The sequence below is a fragment of the Mastigoproctus giganteus genome, chromosome 7, assembly GCF_048544385.1.
Source record: "Mastigoproctus giganteus isolate SK-2022 chromosome 7, ASM4854438v1, whole genome shotgun sequence".
NCBI classification, from domain to species: Eukaryota; Metazoa; Arthropoda; class Arachnida; order Uropygi; family Thelyphonidae; genus Mastigoproctus; species Mastigoproctus giganteus.
The window spans coordinates 161,500,378-161,520,523 of NC_143581.1; the positions used below are offsets into that span (position 1 = coordinate 161,500,378).

Sequence of the window (20,146 nt, forward strand, 5' to 3'; positions counted from 1 at the left end):
CAACATTTGGATGCCTAAGGTTATCTGGAAATTGTTTCCAACCATGCACATTCCTTCATGGCTACAGTGTATCCACGTGGAAATAAATTTTTCTAATATAATTTGCCATGTCACAAGGCCAGAATTGTACAGAACTAGTTCTATGAACATGGGATTGAATCCAGCCTACTGCAGTGGCCTCCCTGGTTGCTAGATCTCAATCCAACTGAGAACATGTGAGACGAGATGGAATGAGCTCTTCTGAGATCTACAACCATCCTGTTTGCAGCAACTGTGGTAAACAACTGGGTCAATGTTGACTAGTATTCTTGTAAAACATTTCCAATACCTGTTGAATTCTTACCACCAACAAGAATCCAGGCTGTTCTAAGGGCTCGGTGGGGGGGGGAGGAGAGGACCTACTTGCTAATTAGATAGGTATATCTAATCAAGTGCCCACCACAGTGTAGTTACTTCCTTCATTCACTAATTTTAAATCCTGTATGTTATTCAGAGTACATCTCAGATGAGATCGCTGGGAGAAGCATTTAATTGCTTTAGTTCTATAAAAATTGTTATTATTATATAAGTACATGAGAACTACTTGCCTCCATCTTATGAATAGCAATACGAAAATCCCCTTTTCTAACTCTTTCCAGATTTTCATCCATATACTGAATTTGATCAATTATACATTCAACTGTTTCCCCTTGATAGGGCAAAAGTTCTGGGGCAAATTTCTCATTCATCCATGCCTGAATTTAAAAAAAAATCATAGAAGTTAATAATATAATATAATAAACATTTATTTATAAATAAATATGATACAAGTAGTTTATATAGAAAAATATGTAACCAGACAAACATTAACAAAATTAGTGACTTGTGTGTTTGGTTTTATTCAGAATTTTCTGTATAAATTTAGTATACTATAAGATGTTTTAATAACACATACTATATATATATATATATATACTGTATATTAACTATACATAATTTTAAGATGAACACCAATGCCAGAAATCTCATTAATTACCTGCCTGATGTAGTATTTAAGTTTCCTTCTCATTTATGTACTGACCGTGTATGTGTGTGTGTGTGTTTTATAACAATAATTCTAAAACCACTGTATTTTATTTGATAGAGACTTGTAAAATTGTGATAGCTCAACCTTCACCTTGTTTATTTTTAAAGTAGCTCATATGGGGGAAAGGTTGGTTCAATAAGTCAATCTATTAATATTCCAATAACTGGAATGAAAAATGATGTAGTTTAAATGAATCAGTGATTAAATCAAAAGTCCACCATGAGCATATGTTAAGCAAAAATCAGCAATTAACTACTCGCTTTCTCCAAGAAGGAATATCAAAAAAGTTTTTAACCTTGTACACTAAGCTCTAAACACCACCATAAAGCAGATAAGTTTGTTATTTGGTTTTTAGGAGCATTAGCAACTAAGGCCATATTGCTCCGGGATATGCGGTGGTCATTCCCTGACCTTTCCGCATCCTCCATATTTGGTGGTGATGGGCTCGAACCCCGGTCTAATCAAGAAGCATGTACTACACACTGCTGCTTCTTCCCACCTGGCTACGGAGGCACCTAAAGCAGATAACTGCACCAATTAAAGTTTAATGCCACTGTATGTTGAAAATCTTGAATAAAGATCATATGTATCTTTATTGCAAAAGATGCAGTCATTGCTGCTGACCAACAATCAAAATCACCACAATGAATATTCTGATAGTGTTTAACTGTTGCTTGTTGTTTGTTTTTTTTTAGGAGCATTAGCAACTAAAGCCATATTGCTCTGGGGATATGCAGTGGTCATTCCCTGACCTTCCCACATCCTCCGTATTTGGTGGTGACGGGCTCGAACCCCGGTCTAATCAAGAAGCATGTGCTACACACTGCTGCTCCTGACCACCTGGCTACGGAGGCCCCCTTAACTGTTGCTTCCACAACTGGGTGTCCATTCGGGATCTCCATGGAAGAAAAATGCTTCACAAGGAATGGAACCCTGAAACTCCATATCTCCACATCTGAATATAAAGGAACATATACTTACGATGTGGTACATGCTACAAAATATCAGTCACAATTTGCCTTCAATACATGGGCTTATCTTTTCAGGAATTAGGTGATCAATCCCTAAGAGCAAAGTTTCCGGGATCCCCCCTTCAACCCATGCACGGTACTAAGTACTATAGGTTTTGATACCTTTCATGTTTGGGGTTTTCATAAAAAAAAAAAAAAAAAAAGTGCTTGCCTTACAGCAAGTGAATACCTGTACTTTTTCCACACACAAGCTTTTGGATGATAACCTTTAACCATACTTGACCATATTCTTTCATGCATGACAGGACACCATCAATCTACTCCAACTGTCGGATGTGCACAGTACAACTGACAATTTCTGCAATAACAGAATGAACAGAGAAGAGATAACCAGGCATTCAATATACAGTATACATATGGTGAGTATGGGCTTGGCACACCCAGGGTCCTGAGCTGGATATCATCATTCTTCTCTTTCTTGGTGATTCCCTTCTACTTCTGACTCTCTCTCTCTCTCTCTCACACACACACACACAGGGTAACTCGGGAATTTTTTTTGCTGGTGCAGCATAAGCCTCAGGCTTCCTTGCACCATATGGCTAATAATAATAATATCTCAATCCTGAAAGGGTATGAAAAAGTAAGGGCATGGCATACACATAGAAGGGTGCAGAGTGCAAGGAGTACAAAATGTTGCATCCTAACTCTTCATAATATTCAAGGAAAGAGGAATGGGTGTGGAATTCTTTTTTGCGATGCAAAGATAGATGTATACTTCACAAAGAGATATTCCAAAAGTTGATTTGCTGTACAGTTTTGTATCTAAGTCCAAAATTTGAATTTAACCTTCTGTCACTTGCACTTTCAATTTTAACAAAGATACTCATGTGGCATGTGTGATCCCGTGTTTAAATTACAAAATATCATCATTTTTGGTCTTGTTTTACTGAATTGGAAATGGTGATCTATTAATTACAACTTTCTCAACTCAATTAAAAAAACTGAACAAAAATAAACAGGGAAACCAATAATATGTTTTCATCTCATTTCTTAGAATTTTCAAGGTCACTGTTCCTCAGATTTAAGCCCTGGCAGATGCAATGGAAGTAGCTGTATTTTTGTCAGCCGTTCATATTTAGCTGGAAAAATCAAGGCTTCAAGTTAGACACCTGCTGCTGGCATCTCAGATGCCACAAGGGAATGGCAGTTACCTAGAAGAAAGGTAATGTTTTTGCTCACCTGATATCTGTTAAATGCCAAACAAAAATTTAATGTTTCATAATTCATAGTATATTGAAATGAAAACAATAAACACTTAATAACCAGTTAGAGAATATTGGAGGGCAAAGGTACATGGGACAATGTAACTTCATTTACAATCAAAAAAAAAAAAAAAAATTTTGCACAGACAACCATGCAGCTACTGCACTGCTTACCAGCACATGAACACAGTCAGCTCTAGCAAATAAAAGGATGGGGGGGGGGGGCATGGAAAGAGATTTAGCCATAGATAACTTCACATTAGAGCAGCGAGTGTTCATGTAAAAGCTGTACATGAACCCTCACTGCTCTATGTCTGGAGAAAGTTTCCTTATTCATGTTCTTCCACATAAGAATACAATTCACAACTCTGTAAATAAACTGAGAACTAGAGGTGTATTACTGAGCAGTAAACCAAAGTATAACCAAAGAATTTAAGAGAAATTTCATCCAGTTTTGCCTCTTGGTGAAATTATGGCTCTATAAATTAACAGTAGCATTGTGTTTCCAGTGACAGATCTCACTGCATCAATTATTGCAAAGAGTTCATTCAGTTCACTACTTAGAAATTGGCCAAGAATTGGACGTTTTTTTTTAATGAGCTATATTTGAATGAACAAGTGAACAGCCACAGTAGGAGGTACTGCAGAAAACCTACATCTTTTGCACTCATTTGCTCTCACAATTTAAAAGTGGGTGCTTAGTTTACCATGGATGCAAAGAAGGTTGTCAGGCCTCTGTTCTTTACAGAAACAAATAACTTGGAGGTTTGTGAGTGATATTTCAACCATTTAAGCGACTAAAAAACAAAGAAAAGTCCAATGGACATGCTCAACAAGATTCTTTTCCTGCCCATACCTCCAATTATTCGGTGAAAATGCTGAAAAGTGCATTCAGTGAAAGGATAATAATTTGTGAATCATGGCCACCTTGTCCTCTAGATATCATTTTATGATTTCATGTTATGGAGTTTTTGGACAGTGTATACAGAATGAATCCTCACATGGAAAAACTCAAAGAAAACATGGGTTAATTCTTTTTCTTACAGAACACTTTTACTATGAGGGCTGTTCAATAAAGAATGATCAAAATTTTTCAGGAAAACCATACTGCTTACTATTTCTAACTGAGTCACAGAATTTAAGACCAAAACAAGCTGCACCACACAGTAACTGTGCAGTTGACTTGTGTTCAACAAGGCCAACTGTCAAGGTGCATGGTGTGACCTTCGTGTCAAGTTAATGCCTGTTGTTTTGCCTATGTAACAATGGTTATGACATGCAAGGAACAGTATGCTGCACTCAGATTTTGTTTCTGTCTCAAGAAAAAATCAGTTGACGCATATGAAATGTTAAAAGAGGCTTATGGTGAATCTGAGCTTTCATATAACACAGCTCACAAGTGGTTCAGAATATTTAAAGATCTATGTGATTCAATCACACAACTCAGCAGTCCTAGAGCTCCAACCACAGCTGTCACCAAAGAAACCATAAATACTGTTTCTGTAATTGCGAAAGAAGATCGTCATATAACAGTAATGCAACTGGCAGAGATATTGAGAATATCAGTAGGAACCATGCATGCTATTCTCCATGACCATTTGCATATGACATGTTTGTGCACATTGGGTTCCAAGACAACTCACACCTGAGCAAAAGCAAATTCGCATGGAGGTTTGTCAGGAACTGCAACGGATGGTTACAGAAGATGGTGAGGTTCTGTAGCAGGTGGTAATGGCAGATGAGACATGGCTGCATCATTTCGACCCAGAGAGTAAGAACAAAGTACTGTTTGAAATACATCATTGTCAACACTGAAAAAAGCAATGGTTGTGACTTCTGAAGGAAAGGTTACGGTCATCTCATCTCTTTTTTAGCCATTCAAGGAATGGTTTACAAGCACGTTTTGCCACGTCATATGACTGTTACGGGACCACATTCATCACAAACATCCACACTGGTGGGTGGATGCTGCACCGTGACAATGCAAGGCCTCACATTGTAATACTGTCATTGAGCACTTAGCCAACTTTATTATTATTATTATCATCGTTAGCTTTATGGTGCAAGGAAGTCTGAGGCTTTGCTGCACTTGCCAAAAAAAAAAAAAAAAAAAAATTTCTGAGTTACCCTGAGTGAGAGAGAGAGAACAAGAATCAGAAAGGAATCACCAAGGAAGAGAAGAATGATGATATCCAGCTCGGGACCTGGGTGTGCCAAGCCCATACTCACGAGATGGGAGCCCCTGTGTTCCGCAAATGCCCTACAGCACCAAGCATCCTGTGATTTATTTTTATTTCCAAAGTTAAAGAAGCAGCTGAGAGGAAAACTTTTCTAGTCATCAGAAGAAGACATCAGAGGCAATTCTCAAATGCATATCAAAAAATGGCTTTCACCATGTTTCTGAAGAATTGTGGAGCAAATGCATTTTATCAAATGGGGACTGCTTTGAAAAGTACTATCAAATTATGGATGATTAATAACGGTATATCATGAAAAAAATTATGATCATTCTTTATTGAACAGCCCTCGTAATTATTAAAGAACATGAAGAAAGGTTCAGTCAATATAATGGTAATCACTCTTTTAAATATCCCACATCAAATTAAGGAAACTTACAAAAATGCAAACAAATAACTGCTCTATGTCCAAATTATTGACTAAGGTTGAGATCATTCTGAGGTCTGCAAAAAAATTGCTAGTCTCGACGCAGATAGTCAGCCAGTTGGTGATCCCCTACTTTATCAGCACAGAATCTTGTTCAGAGACTGAACAGACAACATATAAAGAAAAATTCAGGTCCAGGTTACATATAAGTACAATGTGCCTGGCACTGCAATAAATTGAGCTTGACAATGAATGAAAGATTTGTGATACTCTGACTGTTTCCTATAAACGAAGAGAAGAACCAGTAAGGTACCTATGTTTGTAACCTGCAAACTGCAAGTTAATACATCCTATATAAGGCTATACATCCTATAGCCTGGAGCCAGGTTGGGTATTTTTTAATAACTTTTTTATAGGCAAAGAAAAAAAATATTTTAGGCTTTAGGAGTTATCTTTGCAGTATGTATCCAATGAACCTCTTATCTTCATCACCACGTCCGTCTGCTTATCCATCCATCTGCAACGTGACAACTCAACTCCTAGTGGACCAATTTTCATTAAATTTTATATTTTGCTCTTTTAGAACGATTTTTCAAGCTATTCCAAATTTCTTTAAAATTGGACTAATAGAAATCCAACAAATTAGCATTTAATTTTTCATACATATCATATAGGCTATAAATATACTGTATATTGTAGCTGAAGCACTGGATATTGTTTGTTGCCATAAGCGGTTGGAAGAATGAAGATGCAATGTGACAGATGTACAGAAAAAAAATTTTCTTAGTTTGTACATAAGTCATTACATCTTGCTCTCTTTTTTTGTCATAAATCATGAATTATTACTTTTTGCTAATATTCCTGAAATGTAATGTACTATATGCATTTAATAACTTGCTATTAATAATGGTTATTAGGCTGTGGATCATCCAACAGCAATATCTGGCTCCTGAAGTCCAGCTCATCAACAACGAACCTTTTTCCAGTAATAACATATGCACTCAGCCTAGCTAGTGTGAGAGATCTCAACCAGAGAACAGAACCAAACCTAGGAAGTAGAACCTCATCTGAGAATAGCTCATAATCTAACAATCTAACATTAGACCATACACTTGGAATACTGTGTTCAGATATGGAGACCACAACTAAATAAAGACATAGTGCTTCTTGAAAGGGTCCAGAGACAAGTAACTGTTTGTTTTGGGATTTATTAGGCACATTGGCAACTATGGCCATAGTGCGCCAGACGAGTAACTCGTCTGGTGAGATCAGCAAAAGAGCGTCTGTATGAGAAAAGACTTTGAATATGTGGGTTGCAGAGCTTGGAGACTAGGCACCTTAGAGGAGACTTGACTGAGGTGTTTAAGGCTCTGAGCGGCATAAAGCAAAATGAATGAGGACGAAATTTTCACTGTTATAAATGATTCTAGAACAAGGGGCCATAATTTCAAGTTACAGGGGGAGATGTTTCGATTGGATTGCAGGAAGTTTTATTTTAGCCAGCGAGTTATAAATTACTAGAATAAGTTGCCTACATGGGTAGTAGAGGCTGACAGTTTGGGGAAATTCAAAGGTAAACTGGATAATTACCTACAGGAGGAGGGAAACATTTAGGTTATCCATTTCATTTTCTCTTATTAATTATTATTATATATTTTTTTTATTTTCTTCTTCTTATTATTATTATTATTATTTTATTCTTATCATTTTATTTTTTTTTTGTTATTTATTTTTTATTATTATTTTTTGGATGGTGCAGCATAAGCCATAGGCTTCCTAGCACCATGTGACCATTGCTAATAGTAATACTAATAATCAGCCACAAATGCAGGTACCCTATTAGAATTTCTGACCATTTGTAGAAAATTTCAGCACCACAAACACCCAACTGTCATCAACTCCAGTCTATCCTCTAACCAGGCACAGGTAAAATAAGTGGGCCATCTGTATGTAATGAAATTCATATTTCCCTCAAAGCAGTGGACAGGCTCCTTGTCAGAGTCCTGTATATAGACAAGTCTGTATACAGGACTTTGACCTTGTAGAAACCTGTTAACCAAGGTGTAATCATGATGTGATATTTTCTGTTCATTGCTAATAAATATTCAGTTAGGAAATATGAAACAAATACAATGAAACTTCCCTTAACAGACACCTCTTGTTGTGGATACTCAGGCTTGCATCCCAGCCAGAGGAATCAGAAATTACACGTTAAATGATCTTGCCAAAATGGACACTCTAATACATACAATTTAATAGAGAATTTGACCCATGGCCTAGTCCACATAGTGTGGCCTCTTGCCATGTAGGCAGCTCCTAATAATGTGTTACAAAATACTGTTTCACACTGATTAATACTCGATTCGTCTATATTACTTTCTCATGTTTCATGTGCCTTCCTCAGAACTTAGCAATATTATTATAACCATATAGTAGTAAATGTCAATAGTCATATGTAATAATCGATGGATTTTCATATTTAATTATTACTAGGGGGCTTTGCCTCTGCTTGCTTTGCTCACCAACCCCCATGCACGCTTTTTTTACATAAAATGTAGAGGCATGATGGAGTAAGTCGAATCAGTTCTACATAACACACACCTCTCAAAACGCACTGATCTATATCTAATCAGGAAATGACCTATGTAATTATATACCTGTGCATTTGTAGTGACGTAATTGCCCTGCCCAATTGTACCATGTGACTCGCATTCCTCTTCTCCCACTGGCTACCCTCACCATCACCACGCAGCATTCTAAAGGTTGAATAAATATCAATGTAATTATTTACCTGCGTTTACATAGGTCACTTGGGAAAAGGCCTTTTGCTTCGGGTTCCATAACACATGAGGAATACCGTTGCATCCGAAAGAGCAGAACTAAAATGTTTACAAACTACACAAATATTTAAAATATTTACAAAATACTAAACTATTTACAAATATACAAACTATATTGGGATGATGGGTCTCATCTTATTAATATACAAAAAATGTTACAATGGAACATCAAATGATGCCAGGCGTGGTCATGTATTAGGCAGTGAAGCATGTGCACGAGGTTGGTGAACGTTATGGAGGCAGTTGTTTTGCAATGCAATGAACATTGGCAGGCTTCCCACATACACACTCTACACTGTCAACTGCAAGTGTCTGATTCTGCCCAGTGCCTTCCATTTAACAAAAGTAGAGGTATGATTGTAAATAGTTTAGTATTTTGTAAATATTTTAGTTTTTTTCTTAAATATTTGTATAGTTTTGTATCGTATAATGGGCTAAGGTAAAGAAAGCCAACACGAGAAACGTCGAATAACTTACGTGGAAAATTAGTTTCCCGACACCGGCCTCTAGTGCTGCTCCCTTGGTAAACAGACGGTAGGCGTTATTGGTCTGGAGCCAAAATTGTGTCATTAAAAATAAAAGTACAGTAATAAAAAATTAATATTTTGTTAATGAACTATGCACTAGTCCACCCATGATTCTAAAGGTTAGGTTACCCCCTCCACTTTGGGAGGGATTCAAGTGAAGGTAACCTGACCTTTTTTCACCATTATGGAAAGCGCTCATTAGGGCAAGTTACCATTAGTGCTAATAAAGTGATACTAAACCGATGTTATTGTGTGTTGTGTTCGAGCAACAATCAAGCACATCGTTTGCCATGCCTACCTGTCAATCAATATATCGTTCTCGACTTTGCTCCGGACCAATAACACCATATCATCTGTTTACTGAGTGAGCAGCGCTAGAGTGCCATATCAGGAAACTAATTTCCTGTGCAAGTTATCCGACGTTTCTTGTCATTCTCGTGCTGGCTTTCTTTACCTTCGCCGTATAATGTATTATTTGTATAATAATACCATTATACTAACATTATAAAGCATACATTGAAATCTAATCAGGAAATGGCCTATGTAATTATTTACCTGCACATTTGTAGTGACATAATTGCCCTGCCCTCTTCTCCCACTGGCTTGAATAAATATCACTAGGAGGAAAATTTTTCATTACACAGTTAGACACAGAATGTGTTTATCACAGCATACATTTATATATTTAATCTGCTTTTAACCCTCTGATAGGAGTGACCCCAGATAAAGTAAGCCAGAGCTGTTTTTAAAATAATTTAAACAAAGTAAAAAAGGCCTACGTGCTCTGGATTCATTACGAAAACTTTTTTATTTTTGTTGCTCAGAGAAAAACTGTAAATACAACTAATGAGCTTTCGGCTGGGAGGCAGCCTTCTTCAGATTGAATACATGAATGGCAGTTGGAATAGAGATGTGCACTGCCAGGATGGTGCGTGAGGCGCGTGGTTAATTGTTTGATGCTTGTGGCTGTGACATATCGTGGTGACGTGGCCAGCGTTTGTCTATGGATAGAATTAAACAAAATCTATAAGAGTGACATCAATGCTAGTTTATAAATTACTCAATTATTGTTTCCAATCAATATGCTGTTTTTTCATTGAGGAAGTTTAGCCATAATATATAAAAACCAAGCATTTATTTAAGCTTATTCATGCATATTAATTATCTTGTATTGATAAATATGAATTTAAAATCAGCCGCATCTATCCCAACCAAATACCAAAGTGCACTTCACATTTCATCCATGCATCTCCCAACAGAAGCACTGGCTTGCTTCAGTTGTTGTTTATGTCCCTTGGTGTTAGGCCACTAACTGCAGTGCATGGGATATTTGATATTAGTTTCTTTAAAGTTTCACTTGCCAACAGTAAAGATAACCAAATGAGGGAGTTTTTTAACGTGTAAAGTGTGGGGAAAAAAAAAAGAGATTTATTTAAAAATATATGCTTTTTATATAAAAAATTGATTATTCACACCAATGTTCATAACAGACTGAAAATAAAGGGTAGCATCAAAAAGGGAATAATTTTAAATTTTATTCTGCCAATTTTAATGTTATAGAATGGCACACCTGTTCCCAAGTTTTACCTGTCAGTTAGAAGGAAATTTGTATGTCCATCAGAGGATCAGCAGGTGATATAAAACCTGAAATAAACATTTAAGTTTGCCTTTATCTCTATGACTCCTGTTTTGTGTATCTGGACTCCATAAGAATCAGTGCAACCTAACTTTCCCTACACAACATCAAATAGTTCTGCTAAACTTTTTTTATAATTATATCTGTTAAAAAAATATTATGTAATAGTTTATGGCAATGGTCAGGCCACACCTTGAGCACTGTATACAGGTCTTGCGGCCTCATTTAAAGAAGGATGTAGAGCTTTTGGAACGAGTACAGAGAAGGGCAACAAGATTAGTGAATGGAACGAAGGGTTGCTCTTACGAAGAAAGGCTTAAGTTTCGCAAATTGCAGTGTCTGGAGACTAGACACCTGCGAGGTGATCTGATTGAGGTGTATAAAGCCTTGAAGGTTTGAGCAAGCTCAATGCTGATGGATTCTTCCTCTTGCTCAGAATAATCACCTGAGAGCATACAAATTGAGGAAAGACAGATGTAGGATAGATGTGCGAAAGTTTGCCTTTAGCCAGCGGGTAGTTGGTTGGTGGAACAGACTTCCATCCCATGTTGTGGAAGTGGATAGCCTAAATAAATTTAAGGCTGAGCTGGACAGGTATTTGGAACAAACGGAGGGGTGAAATGGGAGAGGGTTTTTTTTTTTTTTTTTTTGGCTGATGCTGCATAAGCTTGCTTTCTTGAATCATATGCTTCTACTAATGCTAATCTCCAAGATCAACTTATTACAATTTTTTTTTTTAACTCTGTACTTTTGCCTATAATTTTATGTAAATAAATATGCTAATTGTAGAATTATCATCCTTTTTTATCATAATAAAAAACATTGTATACATATAGAAAAATTTGAAATGAAACTTAAAATCTGAATCAGGTAAGTAATTAATGAGATTTCTGGCATTAATATTCTACAGAAAATTATTATATTTTCATTTCTGTGCCTAATGATCAACCAAAATGTGCATTGAGATTGAACAGTTGATCATTAATAACCATTTTTCGGTCTCTGGTTTAAGAGCTCTTAGTTTTTGTTGTAAATATGTCACAGAGATAGCTAAGTCACTTTTTAAAACCAACTAAGTTAAATTCAATTAACTGGCTAATAAAAATAATTCAGTTCAGTTTAAAGTTACTCTGAGAAGAAAGTAACGTTATTTCATAAAAGGTAACTTAAGTTACTTCCGCAATTTTTTTTTTTTTTAAATCTTCCACCGCCTTATACTGAATAAGTTTTTTAAATAAAGAATATTAAAACTGCTAGAGCAACACGTGAAATGAAAAGGTTTATTTTACTGTTTTCACAACAGAGATATACACCGATGAGACAAAACATTATGACACATACCCAATATGATGTTGGCCCTCCATGTGCAGACAAAACAGCTCGTACCCGGTGAGGCATGGATGCTACAAGATTTCTAAATGCGTCTTGTGGTATCTGATACCAACACTTAACCAGCAGATCTTTGACTCCTGTAACGTCCGTGGTTAAGACGCCGCAGATCAGAGTTGCTGTTCCAACAAAAACCACAGACACTTGATGAGATTGATGTCTGGAGAATTTGGAGGCCAGGGCAATACCTGGAAGTCTTCCTCATGTTCCCCAAACCAGTCTCGAACAATCCAGGCGATGTAGCATGAGGCATTATCCTGATGAAAGACTGCTGCCATGAAAGGGTGTACCTGGTCAGCAATGATGTTTAGGTAGAGTGTAGACATCACAGTGCCAGGCACATAGATGACTGGACCCAGGGTATCCCAACAGAACATTGCCCAAAGCATGACACTGCCACCACCGGCTTTTTTTTGTCCCACAGTGCATCCAGGTGCTATCACTTCCCCAGGTAAACGACGCACACGTACCTGGCCATCCACATGGTGCAACAGGAAACATGATTCATTGGACCAGATGACCTTCTTCCAATCACTCAAGATCCAGTTTCGATGCTTGCATGCCCATTGTAGGTACTGTCGCCAGTAAACCATGGTTAGCATGGGCAATCGGAGCGGCCTACAGCTACGCAGTCCCATTTTCAGCAGGTTTCGATGTACTGCATGTTTTGACACATTACTCCTGTCACCAGCATTCCAATTACTGGCGAGTTGCACCACAATTGCCCTTCTGTTGCCATGTGCCATCCAGGTGAGCCTTCACTCACCTCTAGCATCAATGAGCTGTGGTTGTCCAACATGACGCCGGTGGTTCGTGGGTTCCCCTGCTCAGACCACTTCTGGTAGGTACTAACCACAGCTGACCGTGAGCATCCCACCAGCCGTGCTGTTTCGGATATGCTCTGACCCAGTTGTCTGTCCATTACAATTTGGCCTTTGTCAAACTTGCTTATGCCCGCTGCCTTTCCCATTTGAAGAACAAGAGTAAACACTGATTAACGGAGCTCAGTATCAGGTGTTTTTTATACCATGTCCCGACCCGCATCATAGTTCACCTGCAGTTGCTTCTATTTGCATAATGACTCGCTGGTCATAATGTTTTGGCTCATTGATGTAATTTTCTAAAATATTTATTAAATTTCAATGGCAACTGCATTTTGAAATCTGCACCAGATTTTCCTTGTCTTGAAATATTAAAAATTGTTTTTACATGTGCCTATAATGGCAGTCTTATACTGTAATGTAAAAACAGAAATTTCATAATTGGAGAGGTGTTTTGCAGAAAGTTATTATAAAATGGTTAAACAGTTGGTGAGTTAAATTTTTTCTGTCAAAAGTTTCAAAATTAAAAAAAATCTTCACTCTTGATTTCCATAACAATTTGAGGAAAAGATTTTTGGATTTCCTGTTGATCATCATCATCAACCATTTTCAATCCACTGCAGGATGAAGGTCTCTCCAGCAACTTTCCAGTTCCCTCTGTTTTGTGCAATGGCCATCCATTTATTGTCTACAAACTTGTGAATTTCATCTGTCCTTCTCCATTGTTGTCTTCCAGGTTTTTTTTTAGCTCCTCTTGGGTACCATTCTGTTATATTCGTAGTCCATCTGTCACCGTGTCTTCAAGCTATGTGTCCTGTCCAAGTCCATTTCAGTTTTGATAGAAAAGTCCTTTACTTGGGTTTGCCGTCTAATCCATGTGATTCTCTCCTTATCTAACAGTCTGATTCTTAATATTATTCGTTCCATTCTTCGCTGTGTAGTTTCAGCTTCTCTTCTGTTCTTTTGGTGAGTGCCCAAGTTTCACTTCCATAAGTTATGGTGGGGAGTATACATTAGTTCATTATTTTACATTTCACACAAATTGGGATATTGCTTCTCAGTATGTGACTATAATTCCTAAATGCTATCCATCTGAAATTTATTCTTCTCTTGGCTTCCAGCCATTTATCATTATTATAGCTAATGACTTGTCCCAGGTAAGTATATCAATATACCTCTTCAATTACTGCTCCTTCAATGATTTTATTCCTTTCTGTGGCATACTTGTTCATCATTCCTTTTGTTTTAGCCATATTCATCTTTTGTCCGAAATCCTTACTAACTCTGCATAATTTACTAAGATTTTCCTCTAATTCTTTGAGATCGTGGCTTATGATCACAATGTCATCTGCAAATCGTAAAAGGTTTGGGTAGCCATATTCTTGTTTATACTCCGGCACAACCACCAGGTCAGTGGAGTTCATAATAAATCAATCAATACAAATGTTAATCATATTTAGCAGTCACCAGATTGAACCCCAGCCCACTCAAAGAGTGTGTGCTACTCCATTTGCATTCCTGACCACTCGGCTACGTGCTCTCCAATGACATTGACTCCTTTCTCTGACCAGTCTAATCTTCTGAAAGCTTCCTCAAGGGCAGCACTAAGAAACTTTGAAATAGTGTCTCCTTATCGAATTCCTTCTCAATTTTAAATTTTTCTGCCGTCTTTGTCTAGTCTAATACAGGAGGTAGTGTTCTCAAATATTTTCTTGAAAATCATAATGTATGGGATGTCTATGTCTCGTCTTTCCAGTGCCCGAAACATTGCCTTGTTTTTCATAATCCACAAATGTCAGGCATAATGGCGTTTTATATTCATTTGCTTCCCCCATTAGCACTGATATTACATGAATGTGATCCATAGTTGAAAATGCTGTCCTAAAGCCAGCTTGCTCTTTCGGTTGACTCTCATCAAGTATTCTTTCTAATCTATTACTAATGACCTTTGTGAACAACTTGTAGATGTGGGACAATAAGCTATAATTTCCAATTTATCTCCTTTATTATGCACCAAATTTATGATTGCATTATTCCACTCCTTAAGCATCACACCTTTCCTAATGTATTTTGTGAAGAGTCTTGCCAGTTTCTGTGCCCAATTTTAACAACAACAGCAACTTCCTCTTCACCCGGGGCTTTCTGATTCTTTATTTTCTTCAATGCATGTTCTACCTTATCAGAAAGGATATTGGGTATGTTGTATGTGTTGCTAATTTGTGATCCATCTTCCACACTGCTTGCATCATTCCTTCGTGCCTTATATAATTCTTTATAGTAGTCTTCTGCTATTTGAATTATGCCTTCTCTGCTATTTATAAGTAGACCATTGCTATTCTTCAGTTTCATTGTCATTTGTCTTTCTGTTTTACTGCTCATGACTGCTGATTTAAGTCCTTTTTTTCTCTTAATGCTTGTTCTACTTTTCTTGTGTTAAATCTTCTTATGTCCTCTCTGAGTCTCTTTCTAATGGCTTTGCATAACACAGTATACTCAATTTTGTCCTTGTCAGTGTTTATCTTTTCTTCATTTTTCATCTTTAGTTCATCATGACAAGTGTTTATTGACTCATTTTTTCTTCTTTGGAACTTTTTTTACCTATAAGTTTCTCAGGCTTTATCACTTTCAGAAAGTTGTATTCCTTGTTTTGTCTTGATCTTGAAAGGTCTACAGAAGCTCAAACTTGTTCCTAAGTTCCAGTACATACTGCTTTTTCTCCTCTTCTGTTATCTCAGAGACCTTTGTATTGTTTCCTCAAGTAAGTTTTTTCCTTTCTTTTCTCACATTTATATCAACTGTGCATCTGTGGTCACTTCCAGCATTTACCTTGTTCAGGACAGCAACATCATTCACAGTATATCTTCTATTAGTGAGGATGAAGTCAATTTCATTAGTTGTTAATCCATTTGGGCTGTTCCATGTCTACTTTGTTCTCCCTTTTCTTGAAAAAAGGGTTCATTACTGACATTCCTCAAGATGCTGCAAATTCCACAAGTCTTTCGCCTCTCATTACTTTCACCAATTCTAAAACTTCCCATAGTTTCTCTTTCTGTACTGTTTTGTCTCTTTCATACCTTAGCATTGAAGTCCCCCATAATAATCGTGTAATGAGTTTTCTGTTCATCTATAAGTCTCTGAATTTCAGTGTACATTTTTTCTTCATCATCATGGCTTGATGTTGGTTCAAATATCATTATAACCTTTAGTTTGTGCCTCTTAAAAATCCTGAGTTCATTGCTGACATTCCTCGAGATTCTACAAATTCCACAAGTCCTTCACCTGTCTTTCACTTATTCCAAAATTTCCTATAGTTTCCCTTTCTTCGCTATTGAATAACAAATTCTAATTCACCTTTTAGTAATGACAGAGGCTGCCACAATGAGATACTCTTTTTCATTGAAGCAAATTGCAAATATAAATATTTGATATTTAAAAAAAATGCTTCATAAAGGTTATTAGAATTAGCATTGGCACATAATGCCACAAAGCAAGCTTATACAGTAACAGCCAAAAAAAAAAAAAAAAAAACTAATTTCACCCATCCACTCACTCCAAATGTTTGTCTGGTTCTGCCTTGAATCTATTTAAGCTATCAACTTCTATGACAGATGGAAGTTTGTTCCAGAAATCAACCACACACTGGCTAAAGGCAAACTTCCACACATTTATCCTACAACTGTCTTTCCTCGATTTCAATTTATGCCCCCTCAGGCGATTATTCTAAGCAAGAGAAAGAATCCCATCAGCAGTGAGCATGTTCAAACCATTCAAAGCTTTATACAACTCAATAAAATCACCTCGCAGGTGCCTAGTCTCCAGACACCGTACTTTGCAAAACTTAAGCCTTGCTTCGTAAGACCAACCCTTTGTTCCATTCACTAATCTTGTTGCCCTTCTCTACATTCACTCCAGGAGCTCTACATCCTTCCTAAAATGAAGCTGCCAGACCTGTATACAGTACTCAAGGTATGGCCTGACCATTGCCTTATACAAGGAGATAATCACCTCCTTATCCCCTGCTAGAAAAATTCCTGTATATCATTGACAAGACACCATGAGCTACTCTTGCAGACTGTCTGCACTGCTCATATTACCCCCCAGTCCTTTTCACTCTCTACCACTGTCAGTGTAGAACCACACAGTTGATATGTTACTCTGGGGTTACTACTTCCCATATGCAGTATCTTTACATTTGTCAATGTTAAACTTCAGTTGCCACCTCTCAGCCCATCTGCTCAACTTTTCTAGATATGTTGCAGCAGCATACTGTCATTAACAACCCTGCCATCCTTCGTATTGCCTGCAAACGTGGACATTAAGCCTGATATACCATCATCAATATCATTAAAAAATACAGAATACAATAGACTCAACACCAAACCCTGAGGGACTCCACTAATATTATTCCACGAAGAGCAGTGTCCATTGATAACCACTCTCTGACTTCTCCTACTCAGCCATCCCTTTATCCATAACAGCAATATATGATATCAAAATTATTCCCTGCATCCAGTTCCTTTGTGACCACATCATAGTATCCAATCAAACTGGTCAGACAAGACTTCCCCTTAACAAAACCATGTTGTGTCCGAGCTATAACTGAAGTCTTGTCTAGATGATCCTTTAACCAGTGCTTTAACCTCTATTAATTTCCCTGGAACAGAAGTTAAACTAACAGGTCTGTAATTACTTGTGTCGCCATTTGATCCTCCTTTGAACTGGGGTCACATTTGCACTTCTCCAGTCCATTATTACCTCTCCTGAGTCTAAGGAAGTGCTCATAATTATGGCTAAGAGTTTGATTACTTCTGTTGCTGCCTCTTTTAATATAAATGGATAGATACCATCCATCGCAGGTATCTTTCTTATGTTTATCTTCAACAATTTCTCCTCCATTTTGCTCTCAAATTATTACAAAATCATCTAGCTTACTGCCACAGTTTAATTAACCTCTGGAACTCCCCTCCCTGAATAACTCCTCATGTGTGTGTGTGTATGAATGCAAATGCAAAATACTCATTTAGTTTGTTAGCTACCTGAGTAGGATCATCAACAGTTGAACCATCGATATCAAGTGGACCAATCTGATTCATCCCCTTCCTTCTAGAGTTTACATAAGTAAAGAACTCTTTGCTGTTTTTCTTTGCATCCTTTGCCAAGGATTTCTCGTAATCTCCCTTTGCCTGCCTAACCTGCTTTGTGACTTGATTACAGACCAACTTATATCTATTAATTAATAAATTAATAGAATCATGACTCAGACCACAGCAGCAAAGCAAAAGGCTGAAGCAAATGGAAGTGCTGTGGCTCAGAGAAGAACTGAGGGGGGCACTTGTCCTCTGACTCACAGCCTTATAAAATGCACTCTTTGCTTGATGTTTGCAGAGCAATCGGGTACGGGACATGATACTGCCATGGGGGATGTCTTTGTGTGTGCGCGATGCAAGGAGTGTATCGATATCAGGCAACAACTCAGCTTTCTTGTGGGCCTATATGAGAGCTTGAAGGACAGGGTGGATGCCCTCGAAGAAACTAAATTGAGGGGCCCATCAAGCTCTCAGCTGCCCACATCAATGCCAGAGCTTGCACTTGGGCATCACGTGACACAGAGGCAACCCCCAAGGCAGAATGTGCTGGTCCAGAAGGAACTAGTGGTTGTTGGTGACTCTATTTCAGGGAAATGGGGAACATGCTTTGTAAAAAGGATAGGTGGAACAGGACCAGGGTATGTCTGCTAGGGGCAAAGGTTGATGACGTTGTAGAGCGAATATCATCTTTTAAGGGAACAAAAGGTGATATAGTTGTACACGTTGGCACTAATGATATTAAGAGTAGGAGACCAGCAGAATTACTTAACAAGTACAGGTCACTGTTGAACAAAAGCCGAGAATTAGGGTTGAATTTGAAAGTGTCTGCAATTCTGCACAGACATGATAGGAGGGAGTATATGATGAGAGCCTTGTCGATCAATTCGGCCCTGGAAAGATTGTGCAAGGCTCAAGGGGTAGAATTTTTTTCATCCTGGACTGTACTTGTTAACAGGAGAGATTGCTTCTACAAGGATGGGATACACTTAAATAGAAAGGGTGCAAGAATATTTGCTGATGCTATCGAGGCAGTGTTAGGTGGGTCGGAAAACTGCTAGCTTGGGGGGGAGACAAAGACCAATAGATTGACAGTAGCCACTGGCAGAGGTGAAAGAGATTCTTGCACTGCTTCTATTAGAATGAGCAGAAGCCTGAAAAACAAGAAGCATGATATTTCAGAGACTGCTTGGAGCCATTGCGGTACAAGTAAACACATGGGTTGTGTTAGGGTAGCTAAGAATAGAAACAGGTGCAGGTATACTTGCGTGTACACCAATGCTAGGAGTTTAGTAAATAAATTTGATGAATTTGAGGTATTGCTCAAAATATCAAAGGCAGATACTGTTGGGATATCAGAGACGTGGTGTCACACAGATATAAGGGATGCAGAACTGGAATTTGGGGAGTACGTCTACAGAAAGGATAGGAAGGGGGGAAGGGTTATGCTATTAGTTAAGAAACACATAAAAACCAAGGAAGTGAAGCCAGTCGACATCGCTGGACAGTGCAGTGTTGAGTCAGTTTGGTGTGACATAAGCATTGGGAGATCAAAATTGAGAGTAGGAGTGTGCTATATGCTTAATGACTCTGAGGAGTATAATAAGAAACTGTACATGGAAATAGAGTGGGCCAGTAAATCAGAGAGTCTTATAATGGGGGATTTTAATTTCCCAGATATTGACTGGAATTTGTGGTTGGTCACTCGCACACTAGCAAGGCTTTTGTGGATTTATTGGATGGTTGTTTTCTACATCAGCATGTTCGTGAGTCAACAAGAGAGAGCAATACTCTTGATCTGATTATCAGTAGTGATTCTTCATGCATTAAGAATCTGCAGATAAATGAACCACTAGGTGGCAGTGATCACAGTGTGTTGAAGTGGGATTTACTCAAGGAGGTAACTACCATCAGAGGTAAAGGGAAGGGTTTTTGTTTTCGTAAAG

At 37.8% G+C, this 20,146-nt stretch overlaps 1 protein-coding gene across 1 annotated transcript in view; it reads right to left on the reverse strand.

Annotated features, from left to right (window-relative positions):
- Window positions 1-20,146, reverse strand: part of Sld5 (DNA replication complex GINS protein Sld5) — a 125,006-nt gene that overhangs the window by 94,971 nt on the left and 9,889 nt on the right. The window contains exon 2 of the mRNA XM_090377156.1: window positions 588-734. Coding sequence (XP_090233282.1) covers window positions 588-734 — 147 coding nt within the window. The remainder of the gene's footprint in view (window positions 1-587; window positions 735-20,146) is intronic.